General features: G+C 45.1%; 1 protein-coding gene across 8 annotated transcripts in view; it reads left to right on the plus strand.

Annotated features, from left to right (window-relative positions):
* CCDC93 (coiled-coil domain containing 93) overlaps positions 1-24084 on the plus strand; it is a 95513-nt gene that overhangs the window by 65324 nt on the left and 6105 nt on the right. For 5 of the 8 annotated variants that reach the window (XR_005374113.1, XR_005374114.1, XR_005374115.1 and 2 more), the window contains 11 exons: positions 543-616; positions 1768-1849; positions 2293-2364; positions 3642-3695; positions 5424-5486; positions 8204-8312; positions 11585-11667; positions 13939-13976; positions 15358-15442; positions 19680-19793; positions 23619-23758. Coding sequence is in view for 3 of the 8 variants with exons in the window: in XM_038564985.1 (XP_038420913.1) it covers positions 543-616; positions 1768-1849; positions 2293-2364; positions 3642-3695; positions 5424-5486; positions 8204-8312; positions 11585-11667; positions 13939-13976; positions 15358-15442; positions 19680-19793 (774 nt within the window). In the remaining 5 variants the exon portion in view is untranslated. The remainder of the gene's footprint in view (positions 1-542; positions 617-1767; positions 1850-2292; positions 2365-3641; positions 3696-5423; positions 5487-8203; positions 8313-11584; positions 11668-13938; positions 13977-15357; positions 15443-19679; positions 19794-23618; positions 23759-24084) is intronic. The other 3 variants (XM_038564985.1, XM_038564986.1, XM_038564987.1) reach the window with 1 other exon arrangement.

A 24084-nucleotide genomic window follows, 5' to 3' on the forward strand; every position in this document is an offset into this window, starting at 1 on the left:
TTTTTAGCAGCTTCACATTCTGTGATACCACTGTATACCTTAAAAATGGAAATCTGAATTTCTTTAAAATTTCTTTTTTAAAACCCTGACTCAGAAAAAAGAAAGTGAAATTATTCAAGAAGATGGATTTAACCCTGCCCCTGCTAATAGCCATGACAATGGTATTGGGGAATTTCAACCAGGTCTGTCTCTCATAGCCTCATTTTATTTCCCCCTGCCTACAGATCTGCCAGAAAGCACCTGCTCTCAGCATCACTTTTGGCTTTCCACCCATCTGCTGTTGTGATTTAAAGCTATTGCCTAGGTTTCTTTTACCAACAGAATGTGTCTAAACGGGTCTGATTTTGACCTTACCATGTTGTACTCCCCACCCCCATCCTATTTCTCTTGTCCACCTATTTACTCAGTGTACAGCCAGGTCCGGTGAGCTTGGCCAGCTGCCAGAAGTGGGGCACAGATGTGAGTCGAGGGAGGGAGGACAGAAGTTCTCACTCTTCTGTCCTCCAACTCCCTACCAATAGCACCTCCTTTCTCTCCCTCAGCTGAAGAGTTACAGTGAGAAACTGGACAAAGAACAAGCAGCCCTGGAGAAGATAGAATCCAAAGCTGATCCAAGGTAAGAGGTTTCAGCATGTTTATTTTCTCCTTGAAGAAAGTAACTCTGTCAGTGCCTCGTGGTTTATTTTGTTTGAGCACAGGACTAAGGAGCCAAGGATCATTGCTTCCACCCCCATGCAGGTCATTTCCTTTCACACGCCTGAGCCACGCCTGGTCACTCCCCATTGCTTGAGCACATGCCAACATGTTGGGCTGCACTGAGCCGGCCACCTCCTTCTCCTAATTCCCCTTGGGAGCAGAAGTAGCACACTTTTAGCTTTGCTTTTGCTTTTTTTATTTTTCTGTTTTTAAGAGCCAAATAGTACATTCACAAAAGGCATGTCAGCCCTGTACCCAAGCCACCCAGGTCTCCTCCCTGGAGTCAACCCTTGCTACCAGCTTTTTTACTGGTAACACTTCAGCCCTGCCTCTTTGGATTAAAGGTACAGTTTTGTGGGTTGTTGGGGTTTTTGTTTTGTTTTGTTTTAAACCAAGAAACAGCTGCTGGGCTTTTTTTTTTTTTTAATTAATCGTCTTTAACAACTTAAATTACACATAAGACACACTTACATTTGACCTTTTTTACCACCAAAACAGTTAGGTGGTTAAGTATCACTCACTTGAATGATACTTTACATCATAAAAAGCTTCAGACACAAATTCGGCAGTCCTAGATTTGAAGGACATTTTTAGCAAAGAAATACCCACAGATTACTTGGCTTTATAATTAGAAACCCTTCTTTCAGGATAGAGAGCAAAGTACTGTCAAATACTTGACATTTATATTTTCAAGTTAATTCTTTTAATGACCCTGAGCAATTTGTTCCCTTTTTATGGAAATTAGAAATGGTTTGTGATACTGTGTTCTGAGTACTGTTGAATAATCAATGCCAAGGAGATCCAGGACTCTTGAAACTCATTGATGTTTCTGCAGTTGACATTTTAATTCTGGATTCTGTGATGTTTGTTTGTTTGGATGTGGCCTGATGGACTTGGATATATAAATGAGTGATAATGTCAGTTAAATGGTAGTCATTATCATTTATGGAGAACCCATTAGACACCCTTGGGAGAGACAAAGGAAATTAAAAGCTGGGGACTTGGTTTTAGCTGTGATTCATAAAATCATAACGGCTTTCCATATGTCATTATTTGGTCTTCTCTCTTTAGTATCCTGCAGAACTTGAGAGCACTCGTAGCCATGAATGAAAATCTGAAAAGTCAGGAACAAGAGTTTAAAGCACATTGTCGAGTAAGTGTTGCCTGATGTCAGCAGACCTTGAACCAAGACTCATGTGAAATCTCTTACCTTACTTCCACTTGTCCTGTCATGGCATCCTACTCAGGTGCCTTCGAAAAAGTAGATTCATGGAGCAGCTCTGTCAGTTGCCTAAGATGAATAGGGTGCTATAGTAAGTGCCCCCCCAAGGGCACTGGAAGTGAGTTAGATTAGTGACTGGGCATGCCAGACTCCAAATTGAGAGCACAGTCTAACAAACACTGTTTTCTGATTTATAGACATACATATATTTAAAAGTCTTATTAAGTGTGAAAGAATAACACCATGTGAACTAGGGCTGTCCTGTAAACATGGGACAAGCCCTTGCTCCTGGTGGTCCAGCAGAGGGCTGGTGCAGGCACAAGTCCATTTACTAGCTTGTCTGAGTTTTGTAAATGTTCATTTTGCTTTTAAAGGAGGAGATGACACGGCTGCAACAGGAAATTGAGAACCTGAAAGCTGAGAGAGTGCCAGGCGGAGATGAAAAGGTAAGTTCAGGCTCTTAGAGGAGTCTTCGAGACTGTTAGGTGCTGTTGTGCCTTATTGGTGGAAGGATTTCTGGAGGACTACCCAGCAAAGAGACTGATGCTAAAAAGGACCGGCTAGTTTCCCATAACCTGGGCCTGTGAACACACATTTCTTAACTGTTTCCATCACAGGATTTTCTTAGGTTTCCATCCCTCTCTTTTCTCTTGCAAGGGTGGGTAAAAGGCAGCAGTGGGGGCATGCACAGCAGACAGGAATAACTAAATTCCAAGCCTGACCTTTCCCACCACTTAGGGAAGGAGTATTTCTAAGAACCTTCTGAGCTCAGTTTCCTGTGCAGCCTGTTCTCTAATTGTTGTACCAATTAATTCATTTCATCCTCCTCTCCTGCCTAGGGACATGTTCCACCCCTGAAAGGCAGCAAGCAGTAAGCAGGAAATAAGATCTAGTGTCAGAGCTCCAGCAGCACCGGAGCATTACTGAACTGAACACTTCAGACCAGGTGCCCTCAGGACAGGACAGAGGATTTGCTCTTCCAAGGAGCTAGTGTGAATTGCTATTAAAAGTTAAGTTAAAACACAGGCCAGAAAGAAAAGCATTTCTCTCACCAAATAAGATTGTAGGGATTACCATTTTGTTTTCCCTTCTCAAAGCTCATTTCCTGAGAGCCTTGTGCAGAAGCTGTGTGAGCTGGACGAGGCCTCAGGGTGGCGCGTTGGCCAAGCCCTCTGCCTTGAGAACTCCACCTCAAGGCTCAGGGAGGGGAAAAGACCGATTCAGACCAAGCAGCACCCATCCACATGCCCTCCGCTCGGGGACCCTGACCCTGGCTGTGCAGGACATATGTCTTGGAGGTGCCTCAGCAGTGGTAAGACAGGACTAGCACAGAGTCTTAGCAGAGTCTGGCTGAGCAGGACAGTGGTGCCCCGGGACCATCATCACACACATAGCCAGCCTTTCTGGTTGTTTCTAAAACTTCGAGCCTTTGGGTCTCAAATCAGCCCGTCAGCCTCTGAATTTGTACAAATCAGACTTTCAAGATCCTATTCCTCTTCTTAGCAATCACATCTTGTTAGAGGGACTATTACATCCAAAGACAGTTGCAGTTTAGCTTGTTCATGTGTGACACACATTTAAGAACAATTTAAAATCTGGGGCCCAAAGAGGTGGTCAGTGAACTAACTCCCACTCCACCCACACCCCTTCCTACATGCAGAACCACAGCTTCTGTCCCATTTGCCTTACTCAGTCAAGTGTTCATTACTTTTCATCATTTCAGACCCTGTCTGCTGGAGAGCCACATGGTACCCTAACCCCTGTGATGACTCATAATGTAAGTACCAACCCATTCTCAGGACTGCCATTGTCCTCTGTGGGAGTGGCAACCAACTTTGTACCCTCCCCTGACACTTTCTCATGCCTACTTTAATTTTCTCTGTGACCACCACTTCGTGTGCAGACTTTCAGGGGCACTGTCTCATTGTCCTCACAGAGCCCCTCAGATGGAAGCAGGTTCTCCCCAGGGATGGCCCTGAAGGCCACCATTCTGGTGGGTTTTCTCCCAGCACTTTGTGTGAGCATTCTCTGTCTGCTCTGGCATCTCAGCTGAGGAGAGGAGAAGCCTGCATTGGCCACACATGCTGGTCACAACACATAGGCTGTTGTGAGGGGTGGAGGTGGGGCAGGGGGGAAAACTCTCTTTTGTACTTTGTTCCAAGGTCCACAAACTGTAAAGGGCCAAATAGGAATTATTTTCAGCCTTGTATGCCAACCCCACTATAGCACCCATGCTCAGTATGTAAATGAAAGAACATGGCTATAAAACTTTATTTACAAAAATAGGCAGTGAGGTCATTTTGGCCCAAGAGTTGTATGGTTTAGCTCACGGACAGTAGTTTGCTGACCCCTGTTGTGAGTTAAACCAGTGCTCCCAGAACTCCAACAAACATCCAGGAGAAAGAAAAAAAAGCAAAAGGAGGAAGAGCAAAGCAGGACAGCCTGTAAACATTTGCCTCTTTTAATGTTTGCCTCTTCCCTTTGTCCCCTCAGACTCCACTAGAGAATGAGCTTCAGGACTCCTGTAGTACAGTCGTTGGGTTGGTGTGCAGCCGAGCCCTGTGGAGGAGGCTGACTGTGCATGTGTCTGTGTGTGTGTGTGTGTACGTGTACACACACGTGCTTGGGGTGAAGACACCTCTGACCCCTTTTGTAGCTTTCTTTGATGGCAGCAAACCATCTAGCCATGTCTCTTATCTCTATGAGTTCAGTGAGAGCTAGTTTCTTCCTCATAATTCAGTGCTGTCCAAAAGAACTTTCTGCAGTGATGGCAGTGTTCTAGATCTACACTCTTCAGTGCGATAGCCACTAGCTCCTTGTGCCTGCTGAGCACTTGAAGTGTGGCTATTGCGATCAAGAAACTGAATATTTAAAAATTTCAGTTAATGTAAATTTAATAAATAACCACACATAGCTAGTGGTTATCATGTTGGAGAGAGTATCTCTAAGTAGAAACAAGAAAGCAAACCAGCATCACTGTAAATGTGGGGACAAAGAACAACAGATTCTTTTTTTTTTTAATTTTTTTTGTATTTATTTATGATAGTCACACAGAGAGAGAGAGAGGCAGAGGCACAGGCAGAGGGAGAAGCAGGCTCCATGCACCGGGAGCCCGACGTGGGATTCGATCCCCGGTCTCGAGGATCACGCCTTGGGCCAAAGGCAGGCGCTAAACCGCTGCGCCACCCAGGGATCCCCCAACAGATTCTTAAAGTAGTAATTATCTCCTTATCATCATAGTTTTTTTTGGGGGGGTACATAAATTCGGGCGGTACTTAAGAACACCAGATTCTGCCTAGACCCCAGAAGAAGGAAGAATTGTTTAAAGTGAGGTGAAAGAGTCTCAAGGGTCTCACAGGACACAGACCCTAAACTTGGCCATTTGAGAAAAGAAATTTGGGGCCTCAGAACGGAGAGGTATGATAAAATATTTAGTTTCAAAACACTTCATCGAGGAATCAAAGTTTCCTGCTCTTAGATAATTGTATCCTTTTCCAATTTTTAGGAAGACCTAGACAGACGGTATACCATGGAGAAAGAAAAACTTTACAAGATCCGTTTACTACAGGTAAGCGAAAGCAAGAACAAAAAAAACACATAAATACAGCTACATGGGTATCTGTAAAGAGCTAGAAGTCTTGGTATCTAAGAATGACTGACACGGAGGCTGCTATTTGTCAGCCTTCTGTCTGGAGCGTAACTATGTGATTTAAGATGTTGACAATAACATCTGACATCGGTATCTTATTTTCATGGTCATCTCGATAGATTTGATCCCCACCCTGGGTGGACAGTAGGTATTAGCTTCATTTACTAGATGAAGAAATTGATTCATATCAGTTACGTACTTGTCCAAAGTTAAGCAGCTGGTAAGTGGCAGAGCCAGCATTCAAATTCCAATGCTCTTGTCTAGTACTGTTCCTCTAGAATTACGTGCCCATTTTAGCTGTCTTATTTGATAACCTTGGAGATTTATAAGAAAGCCATCAGATATGGAGGAAGTAGGTTTTAAAGTTGGTTCCAAAACTAAAGTCATATAGAGTCAAAATTACTTCGTAAAATCCCTTGCATTGCCAGGATCTTGCTCAGGGAAGCTCAGAAGCCCAGGGTTAACTCATGTGTTCTTTAGTTTGTGCCTTCTTCCTGTTCTCTGGGAAGAGAAAGCCAGGCTTTCCCAGGGCTGCAGAGGCCAGTGAGCCTCTGTTTCTCCTATCTCTGGCTCTTGCTTACTCTGCTGAGCTGTTTGGTTAAATTAAGGTACATCAAATTTGCTCTTAAAACAGGGACACTGTTACTGTTTAAAGAAACTGAATTAAATAAAATCAGGAAAATGCAGCTGTATACTTGGAAACTTTGTGGCTGTGTGCTTCCTATATGTATATTCACTGTTGCATTAGGTAGGTATCAGGAGTAGTAAATGGGATGGCCCACCTTCTGGGAGCTGGCCAGCTATTTGAGAACCAGGATATGTCTATATACATCAAAGTATGAGGGAGTCAATATTATGCAATGCCTGTTGTGGTTGTGGGCAGCCTCAGACTCGCCAGAGGGAATGTCCAGTAAAACCATAAGCCTGCTGAGGCCGTGAGCCAGAGCGGGGGCCATGGGGATGGGTGGAAACCACCTGGCACACAAGAGATTGAGAAACTGTATCTGATGAGACTTAGCATCAGTTGGGTCAGAGAAACAGAGGAGTCAAGGATGGTGCTTGAGTCTCTGACTCAGGTGGAAATACTTATATTATTCATTGAGGAAAAAGCATTAAAAAAAGAATAGAGTTTAAGAATGTATGTGTGTGTGAATAGGAATATTATTGAGATCTGTTTGGGACTCTTAAAAGTTGGGGCACTTCACCAAGTAGCGATGCCCAAGAAGTGATTGGGTGTCAGGCCTGATGCTCAGAATAGCCTGGGCTGGAGATTTGGGTATCAGCACTATGTAAGTGGTAACCATGGGGTGAAATCTGTGTGAGGACAGGCAGAGGAAAAGGAGGAACCCTCCAGTGCAGTATTTGGAGGCATGGGGAAGCCAGGGTCTTATGGAAGCTGAGCAGAGGGCCCAGCAGAGAGAATGGTAACTTTTGCTAGAAATCAAGAAAGCTAGAAGCTGACAGTTATCCAGGAACTGTATCCCAGAGAAGGTCTGCAGTGACCTTCATGAGAGCTGTGTGGTAGGTGTTGGGAGAAGCCAGTTGCCAGTGGAGAGAAGGATGACTGCAGGGTGTGGGGGCAGCTCCAGGACCTGGGGGTCATGGCTCTCAGGAAGGTGGGCTATTGTTGCTGAAGAAAGAGGCTGCTAGCTGGAAGGCAATCAGGGCTTAGGAAAGGGCTTTTGAGGGGTGAGGGACTTTGGCCTATCTAAATGCTGGTGAGAAGGGGCCAGTAGAAAGGGAAAGGTGAAAGATGCAGTGAAAACACTGAATAATTGTATCTTAAGATTCCTGGAAAAACAAACAAACACAGGAGTCAGAGCCTGAGTACCCAGGGGGTGTAGCCTTGGCCAAAAGGAGAACATTTTTCCCTCTGACCAGAGCCACAGAGACTCTACTTTGGGATTGGTGGCCAGAGCCGATGGTGGGTTTCTCACCAGGAGGCTCGTACTTTCCCAGTACTTAGAGACCCACACATGCTGTTGTGAGCAGGGCAGGCCGGAGAGTGAGATGGGATGGCACAGAAGGAAGGCAGTGCAGAGAGCCCACTAGTCCTGGCCCATGAATGTCAGCAGCAAGTGGTGTTGGAGCTCAGCCACACCATACTGCTCTGCCACCACAGGTGCCATCAGTGGCCAGTTCGGTTGCTGTACCCCTGGTCCATGGTAGGGCGAAAGTGCTAGAAAGGTGCTATAGGAGTAAATTGTAGGAGTTTTTCAATAGGTGAAGAAATTTGGAATTTCTATGGAGGCAGCAGGATGGCATCAGTTCCTAGTCACCTGGGAGGCCTTCTTTTTCATTCCCATCCCCACCTGGTAACGGCAGAATCAGCTACTCTAGAGTCCTTTGGAGTTGAAGGCTGTCCTAGAAGCCCTTCCCGCTTAGAGTCATCCTTCCCTGGCTGTTCATTTGCCGCCCTCTCTGGTTCTGCTTCATAGCCACACATACCTCCTCCCTGTGTTTCAAAGTGGGAGGAGAGTGCTTCAGAATCTGAGATGGGGACCTCAAGCCAACAGCAGATTTTTGGGGTATGTGGTTGTGCTCAGAAGGAAGTAGGGAGCAGTATTTTGGCCCCCCTGAGAACATGTGAGACATTTTACCAAATACTATTGTCTCCCCCTTTCTTTTGCATTTAGGCTCGAAGAAATCGAGAAATAGCAATTTTGCATCGAAAGATTGATGAAGTACCCAGCCGAGCTGAGCTAATACAGTATCAGAAGAGATTTATTGAACTCTACCGCCAGAGTAGGTGCATCAGCCACAAACACTCTTGAGACTGGTCCTGGGAGGCACAGGAGGCGAGGGTTCTTCCCGCGTGAGCGTGGTGGATTGTGCATCATAGCACAGTTGCTGAAAGCCACCACCAGAAGGGGCTTCCTGTCATCATCAGGCACACTAGGTGCTCATTCCACACAGCGCGCTGCTAAGTGATCCTTTACCCCAGGAGCAGCACTGGGGGTGCCCTGCTGCCCTCCCTGTAGACATACTGTGCTAAGTGAGCTCTTAGCATAATGTTTCAAACCCGCCCTCTTCCTGGGCAACCGTTTGGCTCACTGAGCTCCCCATCCACTTTCCACCCTTACACAGGACTGAGCATGAGCACTCCATATTGTAGCATCTCTGGATCAATCCTCATTCATTGTTCTTCTGTATGAACTTTCTTGCCCATGTGGTCCTGGACTTTGACAGCACTGTAATCCAGGACCAGGCCTCCCTCAGCCTAAATCAGTGAGCTCGTCTTGTCGGATTCACCGTGGCTCTCAAAGTTGTCATTGCTTCTCTGTTCCCACTGCTGTTGTGATAGCTGTGCTTACTTGTGTCATAGCTCAGCTGACTGACCATTAGCTGGTCTGTATAGCCTTGTCTGAGTCCCTCACCCACCAGCCTGTCATGTTCTCTCTCTCTGCTGACCAGTCTTCAGGAGCTCCCCAGGCCTACCAAAGAAAATATCTCCTTATTAGCTCCAGAACCTCCCCAATCTAAGTGGCCTGCCTGGAGGCACCCTTTCCTTCTCTGAGCCCACATTTCAGCTTCCCCAGTCCACATACTAGCCCTCGTCACACCATGTACTTTGACATACATCTTAGGCCTTGACACCTCTCGTTACCTGTGCTTGGGACCCCTTCTCAACTCTGTCAGACCCAACTCAGATCTAGTCTGTAAACAGGTCCTAGACTACCACCCCTTCTTCTAGGTTCCGACTCGTGCATATGCCCTGGGTACCTCCAACTCAACAGATACAAAACTAAATTCAGCCTCCCTACCCCATTTATCCTCTTGGTCACGGGGATCACTGTCTAGCTGCTCTTCTGGTTCTTTTTGTAAGTAATGGTCAGGTCCGTTTCTTCTGGACTACGGCTATAGCCACCTTCTCATCATGGCCCAGAGTCTGCACTCTTATCTGAGAGGTCTTTTTCAAACAGAAGTTTGATCATTTTACACTCTTGCTTTAAAAGCTTTAATGTTTGGTAGCTCTCCATAACTTGTTGGATGATCTTCAGAATTCTAATGACACTGATCAGAGTCTTTCATCAGGCAGGCCAGCTTCCCTGGCACTTCCTCAGCGCCTCACCCCTCTCGTGATGACGTCTGCATTTTGGCCTATGAGCTGGTCCCCAGGTCCAGAATGCCACTGTCCTACAATTCCACGTGTCAGACTCCATCAATTCTTCCAAAATCCCCCTTAGATTTTGCCTTGGGCTCTTGGCCTCTCCTACATCCTTCCTGGCTCAAGCCAGAGCAGTATCCTTACTCTGGTTGGAGTCATGCTTCCTTTCACACCTACTCCCATCCTGATGTTTTATACAGCCCTGGAGCTTGACTCAGATGGTGAGAGGCAGGTATCAACTGTGGCAGCTTCCCATAAGAAAATAATTTCTGCCTTTACTTAAATTTTCCCCCTTAATTCTGTATTCCTGCTACTTTCCAGCTTTTAACAATAATGATGTTTTGCATCTGTATATTTCACAGTAAATTTGACACATGTTTAAGTCCTTTTGACAGGACATTTTTACACCAAAGAAATCTTAAGTTACACCAAAATATCTATATCATTTTCATTATTATTGTTGGCAAATATTTTCAGCCCCCACCCAGTCCTTGATCTGGATAGAGGAAGGGTGACAGGCACATTCCTGAGTAGCAAAACTAAAGATTGATTGATGACAGTGATTTTCAACCTTGGCTATATATTGTAATCACCCGACCCCACCTCCAGAAAAAAATCTCATTTAATTGGTCGTGAGATTTTAAAAACTCCCAGGCTATTCTGTGTTTCAGCCAGGCTTGAAATCCACTGTTCTAAAGCTAATATTTTATATTGAGTAGTTCATGTAGTGATTTTTATACAAATCAGACATTTTGATATGGGAAACATTTTAAACTATTGTCTCAAAATACCTGAATCAGGTTATTAATTTCTGTTACCAGATGTGTACAGCAGTACTGTCAGCCCCCACCCGTCTTTGAGCTGCACTGCTAGGGGGAGACACAGTATCACTAGGTAGTAGAATTAAAAGTTGGCTGATTAGCTTAAAGAGTCAGGTTTAAATGTTAGTGGCAGTTGCCCAAGGAAACTACAATGCCCACAGCCTGTTCTGCTTCTCTCCTCCCCAACTCCTGCTGCTCCAGAGGGAACCTGTGTTGAGGGAGCAAGAGCCACTGGGAAAGCAGATCCCCCTGTTGTCTGGACAGTGCCTTTTGACCATTAGACATCAGGATCTTTGGCTACAACTAAAATGGAGGGCTCAGTGTAGGCCCAAAGCCTGATTGTGAATCCAGGTCTTGGGATTTTTACCTGCCTCCATATGTTAAGAGAATTCAGAGCCATGAGGGAGACATATAGGCTCAGAACCAAGTGGGGGCCACTCAGGCACCCAGCCACATAGCAGAAAGACAAGCTGGCTGCCCCCCATTGACAATGTCCTCTGGTAAATATGGCCCAGTCCCAGTCTGTGAATGGGGTGCTTTCCCCCTAAGTCATTCTATAAGGAAAAGTGAAGAAAAAGAGGTGGATGGAGAATAATTTTATAGAAGAATTTTATAGGAAAGGATGTTGGGTGCCTGGTAAATAAGACGTTCTCCCTTAGTCATATGCACAGAAATGGGGAGAAAATTCACACTTATTAGGCACATATTCTGCCCTAGGTTGGGCACGTTATTCATCCAGTAGATATTTTGGAGGGCCTGCTGTCTAGGCATGTGCAAAGCATAGGGATTACAAAAGGGAATAGGCTGTGGCTCCTGTTCATGAGGGGAGTGAGGAGGAAGGAAGACAAGCAGGAAGAAGTGACATGGTGGCTTCCTCATCCTTGCCACCTCCTCCCCACCCCCAACCCCCAGGATGTCTCACCTGAGAAACCCACCTGTCCCACATGCTGACAAATTCCTTTAGTCTCTCATCCCGGCTGGGCCAGTCAGTGGGGCCAGTCCTGTGGGTGGGCCTCCTGGGGCAGTGGAAGCTTAAGATTGTTCTGATCCATTTTCTTACTCATGTGTTGATGTCTTTGCATTTACAGTTTCAGCAGTGCACAAAGAAACCAAGCAGTTCTTCACTTTATATAATACTCTGGATGATAAAAAGGTTTATTTGGAAAAAGAGGTAAGAACCTGTATAAGAAGAAAATAATCAGATGAGCAGATACCAGGGCCACTGATCCCAGGAAGTTCAGAGAAACAGTGTCTAGGATGTAATCAGGTGTAAGTGCAAGAAGTGCCTGCTGTGTGCCCAGTGCTGGGTCACAAAGTTAGAGTAAGAGACACCTCAGGGCTGCTGTAGCACAGTTGCATGGGCTGACATGGGACTAATAATGGACAGCTGTTCCATGGTGCCTGTGAGGAAGGACGTCTAGAAAGCAACACAGGTGCACATAGAGAGGACGTGGGTGGTGAAATTTTAGTTTGAGTTTGTTGTTTTTTTTTAATAATAGTGCATTATTTTTCACATTTGGATAAATTATTTTTTTGACAGAGAGAGCATGAACAGGGAGAGGGGCATAATGTGGGGTTTGATCCCAGGACCCCGGGATTATGACCTGAGTGGAAGGCAGACATTTAACCAACTGAGCCACCCAGGTGCCCCTAGTTTGAGTTTTAAAGGAAGGAAAGAACCAGCTAAGTAAAATAGAGGTGGTAGGCTTATTCTAGTTGACATGGAGAAACTAGCTATTTAATCAGCCTCAGCCAACAGGAGTGAAAGGGGTTGCCCTGGGTACTCACACCCTCTCCGCATTACTCTGACACTCAGGTTACATACACTCATGATTCAGGACTCCCTCACTTCGATGACAAATGATTGGAGCAGGGTGTGCAACTATGTTTTAAGGAGAAAAAAAAGAAAAAAAAAAGGAACGATGTGGTCTTTACAGTAGCAGCACACTGGAACAGAGAGAGCATGTGCTTTCGAGTCAGACAGATTTGGGTTTTATTCTGGCCATATTTTCTGTACCTGTAAAGAGGGCATCACACTCACTCTGTATGATATGATGGAGACAGAATGGTAAATGACGGTGAAGGTCATTGTGTCTGGTTGCTCCCTGCACATATTAGTTCCTGCCTACCCCCCCACGTCAAGGTCAACAGAATTTGTTTCCATTTCATCATCACCTTGCAGCCTGCACTGATCACCCTCTTAATGAGAACAGTACCGCAGGTGTGTCTTTTACCTGCCCTCCCCCCGCCCCCAAATAGAGGCATGTGTAATTAGCATCACCGTTATTGGCTATTGTCCATCAAACCAGATCAATCTGTATCTTCCTAGAGGACACTTCTTGAGGAGGGCATTGACTTCTGTTTTTCTCTATGCCTGAGGTCTTACACAGTGATGGGCACATGACAAGCATTTGGTAAATATTTGAATATATGAGTTGAGCGCATTTGGTAGGATTTACATCAGACCCCGGGGGCATAGCTCTGCCAAACACCATGGCTGTGGGGGCTTTCTACCTAGTGAGAGGAAGCCAGCCAACCCTCACTTAGGGACAGGCCAGCCCCTTCCAAGAAAGCCCATCACCTGCCTTCATCAGTAGTGTTTAAAGTTCTCGCATTCTTTTAAAAACTAGGAGTATGCAGGGGAAGGTAGGAGCTTTTGATTACAAGCCATATTAACATAGAACTTTGCATTTGGATAAATTATGCCTTTTATTCCAAATGTATTTACACCAGTGCTATTTTAGCTTTCAAGCATCCCTGAGGTGTCCTAAGGACAAGAATATCATTTCCATGTTACAGACTGAGGTCCAAGTAGGGTAAATGACAAGCTGAGTTAGTGACACAGCCAGAAAGAAGATCTGGGTTTTTAGAGTCCGAACTCAGAGCCCTTCCCTGAACTATATCACTGGGGCAGAGAAGGGTCCGCCTGTGCAGGCTAAGGCATTCTCCATGGGAGAGTTCTCCCCATGGGGCCTTGAATGATGCCTTCCCATGCAGGTCCTCAGAGCCGCCCCACGGCTGGCCACATTAGGAAGTAACAGGATGGGCATGGTGTCCTCGCTCTCCCCCACAACTGGCCCTCCACTAATCTGATAGCCCTGAAAACAAAGTACACTTTTGGTGAGGAAACAAGAACTGGTGGCAGCTGCCCAAAGGACCCTAATGTTAGCTGAGTGTCTTCTCATATGGAATTTTGGCCCTTCTAGGGGCCCTCTTCCTATATTCCTGGGGTCATGGGTTGTCAGAAGGTCGATGCTCTGGGAAAAACCATGGGGCTAAGAGCATGCTGCTCTTTTTCTCACGTTCTTTCATCTGTAAACAAGGTGTGCTGCTTTCAGAAGCAGTGTCCAGAGACAAGACAGCTTAGCAGTGTTTGGAGCCACACAGAGATCTTTCATCCTTTTGCTTACAGTTTTTCCTTTTTTTCCCCTTTCTTCTTCAGATTAGCTTGCTGAACTCAATTCATGAGAACTTCTCACAGTAAGTACTAGCAGTCCTCCTTCCCGTCAGTACCTTGGTGTACCCTGCACTGTGCTTTTGGCTCACCTTCATGTTAGGGAAGTACAAGGAGTGAGACGGTGCTAGATATGTGGTCTTTACACTCTCACTCTTACTGCCAAGTACACATGTGTCTTGGTTTACATGGTCTCTGCGTTCTTGCAAAAATAATGGTGGTGTTTGAGTTTGAGAAACACCAAGGAATATCTGGGGTAAAAAAGTTAACTTTGAAGTAATTTGACTGTGCCTCACTACTATAAACTCTTTGTATATTACTTCTGTCTTGTTAGGATTAGATTACTACCATTAGTTCTTAAGCACATAGAGATGCTTTATGATTTAGATAATGAAATAATCTAATTTTCAAAAAGATTTTTTAAATCTAATGATAGATTTTGTGTTTAAGTCAATGTGCATCTTTTACTTTATTCATATAAGAATTCATTTTCTCCAAAAATTGTATGGCAGGGCCCTGTTGTACCCAGGTCATACCAGCCCTCAAGCATGCTCAGTGGCCTACTCACCTTCCAGGAGCCCCAAGGCTTGCTGTCTGTACAAACCTTTCTGATCCCCTGGCAAGTGATCAGTGACTAAGATCTGAATGGATTACAAACTCTAAATGTTAGGCTTTGTTTCTAACTCAAAACAGACCAAAAAAGCCATAACTCCCTGATAAGAATCAGATTCAATTAGTGACTTATAACCCTGTGACATTTCTCTAAATGGTACCTTCATCATCATTCCTGATAATTGAGAAAGGCTGCAGTGTTTGAGTGGTTTTGTGATGAGTTCTTCTCTCTATCAGCCTCTGGAATAATTCTCAATCCCTGTATCTGAGTGCTTTGATCCTTCTGGTGCGATTCCCAGTGCACAACAGGAAGTGAAAGGAACAATTTTCAGACACCAGGAAATCCACTCATTTAACTGCTGCTTTTAGGAACAGGACCAGGTTTCCTGACCCTGGTTTTAGGAAAAGCTCAGAGAATATTTCTACCAGTCTTGAGCAGTGTCTCCAAATCCTCACATTTCTGAAAACTAAATGGGATTCATTTCTTAGGCAGTTCATGTCATCATCAAAGCAAGAAGTGTTTTTGTTGATTTTAATAACATTTTATTTTGCTTTAAGAAAATACGTATTACTTAAGCAAATTGCAGAGAAAATCGGAGAAAAGATTAGTATTCAGTTATGAAATGAAGCTAATTGTCGTGTGTCCCATGGATTTAGAATCTCTAACTGCCTGGGGCCCAAGGGCCCACCATGTCTCAAAAGAGCATCATCTGGGCACGGGGCAGACTCCTTGATGCCTCCCCCTTCCTCAGCGTCCTCCATGCTGGTTTTCACTCTGCCGATTTTTCCTTTCAGAGCCATGGCCTCCCCTACTGCCCGGGACCAGTTTTTACGTCAGATGGAACAGATTGTAGAAGGAATTAAGCAGAGCAGAATGAAGGTGAGAGGGCTTGTTTTCTATAGTGCAACCAGGACCTCATACTGGTTTTGGAGAAGACCTTGAGAAGGATAGGCTTCTTCTGCTTGTCTTAGTAATGTGTTCCCAGTTCAGAAGACACATCTTCAGTGTCTATAGTGTGGGTTCCCAGCATACCTCTGACCCTGCAATGGCCAGCACCAGATCCACAGCCTGGTGGTTTAAAGGCAGCTTTTAACAGTAGTCCCATGGATTGAACACCTGCTGTGGGCCAAGCATGGTGCTGGTCCTCCTAGAAGCTTTTCTAAGTGAGTAGTTTATCCCTGTTATATAGATGAGGAAGCCAGCTTTCACCAGCAGGCTTTCCCTCTTGCCCACAATCTATTCTTCACTGGATCTTTGGTTCCTGAAATTCTACCATTCATTCCTTAGGATCTTGAGAACATTTTAGTTTTCAGGAATCCTCTATAAAAAGTGCAAATAATTGTCGAAGTGAATTCCAAAGTAAGAGGATATTATGCCTCAGAAGTCAAAAGAGAAAAGAAGAATCGATAAGCATTGTGGGAGTTCCAGAGATAGCTTTACAGAGAATCATTCAGCATGGAGTTTTCATCACTTTGTGACTCTGCACTTGGGCCATCTTCACAGTAGCAAAGAAGATTCAGACTCTAGAAACCAGACGTAGCCATGGTTTTCTACTGTTATAATCAGATGAGTCCTCACTAATATTTCCAAATCTCTTACGTTTGATCCCTTTAAAAAATGGATCACACCAGAGTGGTCCTCAGGCCTGGCAGTAAAACCTTCTGGGGACTCAGGGCAGCTTCTCTCAGGAGCTGGAGCAGAGTGGTACAGTGAGTGACACCAGAGTGTAAACACACGAAGGATTTGTCATCATAAAAACCCACTCACAAGAGGCAAACATTCAAGCTGCCTATAATCTCATCTCACAGGAGATGAACTAAGGGCAAAAGCTGTTTCTGTCCCTTCCCTTGTAGAAAATATTAATCTCTCCATTAATGACTTCAATAAAATGATGTCAGTGGGGCAAAAAAAAATTACCAGTGACAAGACTATTCAGCCCCCAAAATGAAAGCAGTCCTAAGGCAGCACCTGACCTACTTGCACATGTGCATCTGCCCAAGGCAGGTAAGGGTATAGTGAAGGAGGACGACAACAGAGAACCTAGTCTGCAGGCTTTTACAGCCCCGATCTCAGTGTGATGGACCTTTCTACCTTGCCATCCTGCCATTATGTTCCTCCTAGGGGAGGCGCGCAGGCTCCAGGCCCCAGCACGGACCCCAGTGCGGGGCTCAACCTCACAACCCCAAGATCATGACCTGAGCCAAAATCAAGAGACAGTGGCTTAACTGACTGAGCCACACAAACACCCCGTAGAACTGCTCTTGTCCATACTAAAGAACACTAGGAATTTATTGAGGGTTTTTTTTTCCTTTGGCTTTCCCTTCCTGTTACGAGGAGATACATTCCTAGGGAAGGAAGTGGACGTAATCTCTTCATTCATGTGTGCATGGCCAGGGCGAACCTGGCACCTGACTCATGGTGGGCTTCCAAGAACTATTTGCTGAGTGAATATATCCATTCAGTTGACTGCAAAGATAGTTCTCAAAGAGGGGTCCTGGTCAGGTTTGAATATTGGCTGGCACTTCAAATGTAAGAAGTCTGTCTTTGCAGAACAACATTCATTTGAATGCATGTCTTTTGCTATCTTTAAAAAACCACAGCCTTCCCTACATGGATGCCACAATGGTTCCTGCTCAGAGTATATGTGGCACGGGAGCCTGTGTCCTCAAAGAGCACACACATCTCCAGAACTGACGGTGGCAAGGTGTACATAGAGTAGATCATAGACTGACAGTGTGTACAAGCAATAGAAAAGGTGTTATGGTGCATAGAAGGGTTTCTGAGTGAAGAGACTCACATACTGGAAGGCATTTTGACCTCATCCTGAAGACATGAAGTCTCTGGAGCTCTGGAATACTAAGGGCGAGTGCTCAGCAAAAGAATCTGGGGTTCCTGACCTAGAGTGTGAAGTGGATTAAACAAGGAGTGGAAATGGTGGGCCTGTATAGGGGGTTGCTAGAATAGTGTGAAAATAAAACTCAGACCTAAGAATCAGCTCCTGATTCTGAGAGTGAAGAGGACTCTTAGTACTTTTTACCAGGTACATTGTAGGGTGTCCAGTGTGAAGATAAAACAGTCTTTATTGAGTAGCTACCATAAACCAAGTGATGTGTCATTCACTTAACATTTAATATCATATATACCTTGTAACCTGTAATCTAGGTGATATTATCCTTATTTTGCAAATAGGCGACTGGTCATTCAGAAAGATTTTAAAAGTCTTTCCAGGGATACACAGTGAGTGATTGAAGTAGGATTTGAACCCAGGCCTTTCTGGCTTCAAGCTCAGTTCTTTGCAGGGTTGCTCTGCCACCTTCCATGGTGGGTCCTGGAGATGTTCAAATTAAATTTATTGAAGTACCTTGTTTGTATCACTAAGACATAGTCAGTCATGGCCAGATTTTCTGCTGGAGGACAGAGCAGGAAGGAAAGGTCTGAGATCCATCAGCCAGGCTCTGCTACTTAAGAGGTACGGACTCAGCAGTGAGATCCCATCCAGTGCAGCACAAAATATTCCTAGCAGCTGTGGGAAGTGGTGTACAGGAAGTAACAGCAGTGGGCATTGTGGCAGGAACCTTAGTCATGTGGACAGTATCAGGAAGCCTGCCAGACAGGAGCAGTGCAGACCACTGAGCCAGGGCTGAGTGTAGGATGGGCCTAGCCAGAGTCCCCAGAGAGGCAGGCAGGTTATCAGACTCCAGACATGGGCACAGACATGTGACAGGTGTCCATGTTCAGACCTGTGGAAAGAAGAGAGCCAGAGGGTCTCAGGATTAGGTCACCAGGTGACTTAGGAGCTAGATGCACAGTCAGGAGTAGACCAGGCAGACAAATGTCCATATGGGGTGGGCTTTCCCCTCAGCCAGGCTGGGATAGGGAGTGGGGGCACCGGGTTGCAGTTCACCAGGTGATCAACCCATGGCCTGGAGAGGGGGACAACTGGAATACAGTGCAGCCAGTTGAACTTTAACCTGTATTTACTGGGCAATCCCTTCCACGATGTAACTTGGAAGCACCGCGCAAGCATCAGAAGACCAGCGATTTCATCCAGCTCTTGAGCACGTGCTGCAAGCCAGGCACCTGCTGGCCACCACAGCTTTCTGCCCTCACCATCTGGGTGATGCTTTCATGTGCTTCTGGAGATAGTGCACAAACCACTGCCTGAATGTCACCTCCTCAGAGACCCCTCCCTGACCATCTGGTCTGAAGAGGTCATGCATCCAACCCTCCTCTCTATCACCAAACCCTGTCATTCTCTTCACAGAAGCAATCACCAGTAGAAGTTTGCACACAGAGCTCGTTGTGTGAAGTGCTTGGTTAGCATCAGCCCCTCTGGCATGCTCCCTCCATGGGAGCAGTAACATTGCCTCATCACCATCACATTTAGTCCTCAGGGTGTCCACACAATATTTGTTGAAAGACTAAGCTGTTAGGTACCTCAGGAAAATCTCTTTAACCCAAATCAACCTTTATTTATGAGGTCACCATCCTGGAAACAACCTAAATTGTCCACCATTAGAAAGATGGGTAAGGAGTATGATTGGGAATATTGTATAGTTTTTTTAAGTTTTGATTGTAGAAAGTATACAATAGCATAGAAATACTTGTTAAGTGAAAGAGAACTCAGTTATTTACATAAGAGTTTTCTACTCTCAACACAATTAACATTTTTGGACCAGATGACCCCTTATCATGTGGGATCTGTCCTCTATGTTGTAGAATGTTTAGCAGCATCCCTGGCCCTTATTAGAAGGTACCTGTAGCACCCTCTCCTCACAGTGGTGGCCATCTAATCCATCCCCAGACATTGCCTCATGCCCTTTGGGGGCAAAATAGCCCCTGGTTGAGAACCACCAGCCTGTTGATTGTGAAATGGTAAACACACACACACAAAAGTGGGACAGTTAGTGTGCAATGCAGAATTCCTGAGTAAATTAGAGAAGCCTCTATGTAATATCATGCAAATAAATAGGCCAGTCTCAGAAATGATGTACAGAAGAGAAATACTGGAAGGAAGTCCATGATTATATTGGTAATAGTCGCCTTTTGGGTGTTGCCAGCAGTCCTTGATCACAACATGCCCCTTTCCTCATCATTTCCTAAAATGTTTCAACAGATGGAAAAGAAGAAGCAAGAGAACAAAATGAGAAGAGATCAGTTGAACGACCAGTACTTGGAACTGTTAGAAAAACAGAGGCTGTACTTTAAGACTGTGAAGGAGTTCAAGGAGGTAAAGAGGAAGATGGGGCTGGGCATATAAGGCTATGGGGGGATTAGTGTTCATCCAAGATGAGCCTTTCAAAACCAGAGTGATTCCCTGGTTTTCCACTGGTCTGTAGGTGGGGAAACAGCAGGTTGGCAGTGTGATCTGACAGTAAAGTGTGGCATGTCAGTAGTTCAGGACTGCGTGGTTCAGTGACCCATCTCAAGTCCCGAATTGAGGGTTCTAAGAGACATCACGTCTTTATTTTCATTCACCTGACATTTAGTAAGCATTAGTAAACTCACAAATAAAATAGCATCAAAGGCCACCTGGAAATAACATTCGTTACATATTCAGATCTGAAATTCTCCCTCCCTCCATCTGAGGTGGGGGGTGGGCCTTGAGAAGCCGGTGGGAGGAATGAACTCTGAGCATGAGGAGCTGGGTCTGAACCCTGCCTTTACCACTTACCAGCTGTGCACTTGGGCAGTAACAAAACCCCCCAAACCTGTTTCCTTGTTGTTGAGATCTGCTGGGCCAGTGAGGGATGAGAGCATCTAGCACTGCATCTCACTCCTCTGACACCCTACACTCACTGAATTGTGTTTGTCCTGGCCTTTTCTGCATTTGGGCAAAGTTACTCTGTATGGGTCAGGAAAGAAAAGTGCTCTCTTCTTGAGATTTTCTAGAAGGAAGACTTCATTTTGTCATTTACTAGGATATTGGCAACTTCATTTTCAGGAATTCCTTCCCCGTTTCCAGGCCAAATCCATGTGGTCTCAGTGAGTGTAGAGATTGCTGAGCATAGAGGAGCTAGAGATGTAGGTTGTATCCTGGTGTTTGATCTACAGAATAAAACAGGATCTCTTCATACCAATAATTTTATTCCTGTGTACATTTTTTTAAGGTTATATTTATCTGAGAGAGATGGCATGAGAAGGGAGGAGGGGCAAGGGGGGAGGGAGAACCAGACTCCCACTGAGCAGGGAGCCCCATGTGGGGCTCCATCCCAGGATCCCGGGATCATGACCTGAACTGAAGGCAGACACTTAACTGACTGAGCCATTGAGGCGTCCTATTCCTGTGTACTTTTAAAGACTTTTTTTTCCCTTCTTTCCTTCTCTATTTTCCTTTCCTACTTCTCCTCCCCCCCTCCTTTTTTTTAATTTAACTTTTAGGGGCCACAACCCACAGACATTTCAAAATTCTCACACTTTCCATCAGTGTTATTACAGCTCCTACCATGCCCCTGGGGATATAGCTGGTTGTTAAACAGACCTGCTTCCTCTGTCAAGGAGCTTGTGTTGTGGTTGGGGAGACAGATAACAAGCTAGGAAACACAAACCCTAGTAAACAAGTAATAAAAAAAAAAAAAAAGAACTAACTTCAGTTTTTGCCAGAGGCAGGGGCACACAAGGAGATGTATGGTTAGGGGAGGTCTCTCTCGAGTCAGGGCTTGGTCAGGGGCAAAGCAGGAGTGAGACCCTGAGGCCAGGCAGGTGGGAGAGTGACGGGGTGAGGTGCTCGGGGTCTGGGAGCCCCCTGTGGTTAGCAGGGGTTGGAGCTGAAGTTCTGGAAGGGCTAGTGAGCGAGCTGGCAAGGATCAATCAGGACCCGCTGTTCCCCAACAGAGCTCTTTTTTCCCTTTAATGCAAATAACTCAGAAAGAGAAAAGGCCCAGCAGAGAAGAATTAAATGTTGCTTGGACATGCCAGCACTGCCCTTTTGACAGCAGAAACAAAAAGCAGATTAAGTTGAGGAGGATAAGTATAAGCTGTCAAATTCAAACCAAATAAAAGTGAAATGGAAGAGCTCATTCTTGCACTACACGCTCTCAGGGCTGAAGGCTTAAGATGACCTCCAACGGAAAAGGTTCCTTCAGATGTGTTAAGCATCAAGCTTTCTGTGTTCCTGCCTCCCTGGGGTGCAGAGAGGGTCACATCAGAGAAAAAGGGTGGGTCCCTCCTAACCGGCTCCTGTGCTTCCCCATGCCTGTTTTCCTTAGTCCAAAACAAGAGGGGGAAAGGGGAATAAATGTCCTTCAGACGACTAAATATATATCATTTAAAAGAGTCACCTTAAAAAAAAAAAGGCATTTTTTTTTGTTTTTTTTTTTTACATTAAAATTGATAGTATTTACTCTTTTTTTTTTTAACACTTTACTTGGCAAAAATTTAAGATTAGCGGCTGCCCTTCAGTGTTCCAATATCTTAAGCTTTTCCTATTAGCTCCTCTGAGGTAACTTGGCCCCTCTTGGGGCCACTGCAGGTTCAGGAGGAAGTGGCAGTGGAGGCTTGCTGCTCCCCAATTTCCACTCCATTCCTTCAACCAGAGTAATTCTGCTATTTTGCAGCTTGCAGTACCTGTTAAGATCTCATGTGTCATAGATCAGTTTGGAAAAGCAGACTTTCATCCCAGGGCAGGATCTTCTTCCAGAACCCTCTCTGTTCTGCTTGCTTTCTTTGCCTCTCTCCAACCTGCCTGGTCTTCTCCTCCTGGGTTCTGAAGTCTCACAGTATATCCTGGTCTCTGGCCCTTGTGTTGGCAGCAGTTACTTTTCATGCAGAGCACAGTATCATCGCCTAGAGTGTGGCCCTGGCTACCTTAGCAGTTCCTTCATTGGGTTTGGCTTATTGCACGTTCATTGAGCAACAGTGGTGCTCATCCTGACTCCCTGCCTCCTCTGGTATCAAGACACTGGTTAGAGACACCCAGCCATCTCTGAATTTCCATTGGCTTGCTCATCCCAGCAGGTTTGTTATTAGCAAGTCTGCCAGGGAACAGCACATACTCGGAAACCACTTTAATTGCCACATTACGTTCATTAATGATGTCTCTAAACCACAGTCTCTCATAAGGTCATCAAAGCAAGGTTTAAATTCTAGCCTAGCACTGACAAATGCAGACCATACATTTTCATGAAGCTGACTTTGAGTACCTAATGTCGAGGGGGCTGAAGTACCATGTCTGGTACATGGTGGGCCCCATACGGTCTTCAGTAGGAAAAAAACAGAAGCAAGGAGTTTTTTTTCCCATCTATTGTAGAAAGAAATGCTAAAGGACCTTTCCAGTATTTGCTTTGAACAGAGAGACAGTATCATTCTGTGGTTTCCTAAAAGGCCTTCAGTAGATTGCAGGAAACTTAATACCAGGTGACAGCCTGGGATGCCTTTACTGAGAAGTCCAAGCATCATCTCATCTTTGTGTGATACACAGAATTGTCCCTGCTGGGGACTGTCCCACAGCAGCAATTTGATGCTTCTAAGTTGATTTTGCCACATTTAAAAGTTGAAGTGGATAAGGAAAGGAGGGGAAACTAAGTGGGGAAAAATTAGAGAGGAAGACAAATCATGAGAGACTCCAGACTCTAGGAAACAAACAGATTATGGAAGGGGAGATGGGGGTGGGGTGGGGTGACGCGGTGACTGGGTGATGGGCATTAAGGAGGGAGCATGATGTGATAAACACTGGGTGTTATATGTTGGCAAACTGAATTTAAATTACATAGCTCCTCCCAATATACATATATATATAAATTAAAGTTGAAGTGGGTGACAAGTAAATGTATTTATTCATCATTTTGTTGTTTTATCTTTTTTATTATGGAAATTTTCAAAAAAAATCCGCAGAAGTAGAGAAAGTTAGGTTAATAATAGAATAGTATGACTGTCTTCCTGTTCTTGTTTCATCTTTACCCCCACCTACACTTTGTTTTTGGCTGGAGGTTATCTCCCTAAACAAATCTTAATAACTCACTTTATTTTATTTTCAATAACACATTTTTTAAAAGGAAAGCTTTCTTCACTAGTATAACAAATGTTATTCAACTTCTTTCCTTTTCTGCTCCCCCAGGAACAATTAACTGCCTCCCCTTCCAGAAACATGTGCTCAAGAAGTGTCAGAGTACCTTGCTACTGACAATAATTCAACCATACCCCCAGCCCAGAGCCTAGCTATTCTCCGGCTCTGAGGAGAAGGATAAGTACCTACAGGTGAACTGGCACTTAGAAAAAACAGGGTCACTGCAGCCATGAGCCATGACACTGCCAGAAAGAACAAAAGGCCTCCAGAGAGCTAGGAGCACTTAGGCAGGCCCAGGGAGATGGAAGCATTGACTTTGGCGGTCTTTGGTGCAGAGGGTTCAAGGCTGGAAGAGTTTCTTCCACACTAAGGGAATCTCCAGGGAAGCATGGCTCCTGGAGGCCTGGCCTCCCTCTCTGGTCTGGGCCCCTCCAGCTTGCCTCTCCAGGCCCTTCCCACTACCACATTCACCTCTTAGTTTTAACGGGGCTCTGGGTGACATGGCCCAAGGAAGGAG

This window comes from Canis lupus, chromosome 19 (assembly GCF_011100685.1).
Source record: "Canis lupus familiaris isolate Mischka breed German Shepherd chromosome 19, alternate assembly UU_Cfam_GSD_1.0, whole genome shotgun sequence".
Classification (NCBI taxonomy): Eukaryota; Metazoa; Chordata; class Mammalia; order Carnivora; family Canidae; genus Canis; species Canis lupus.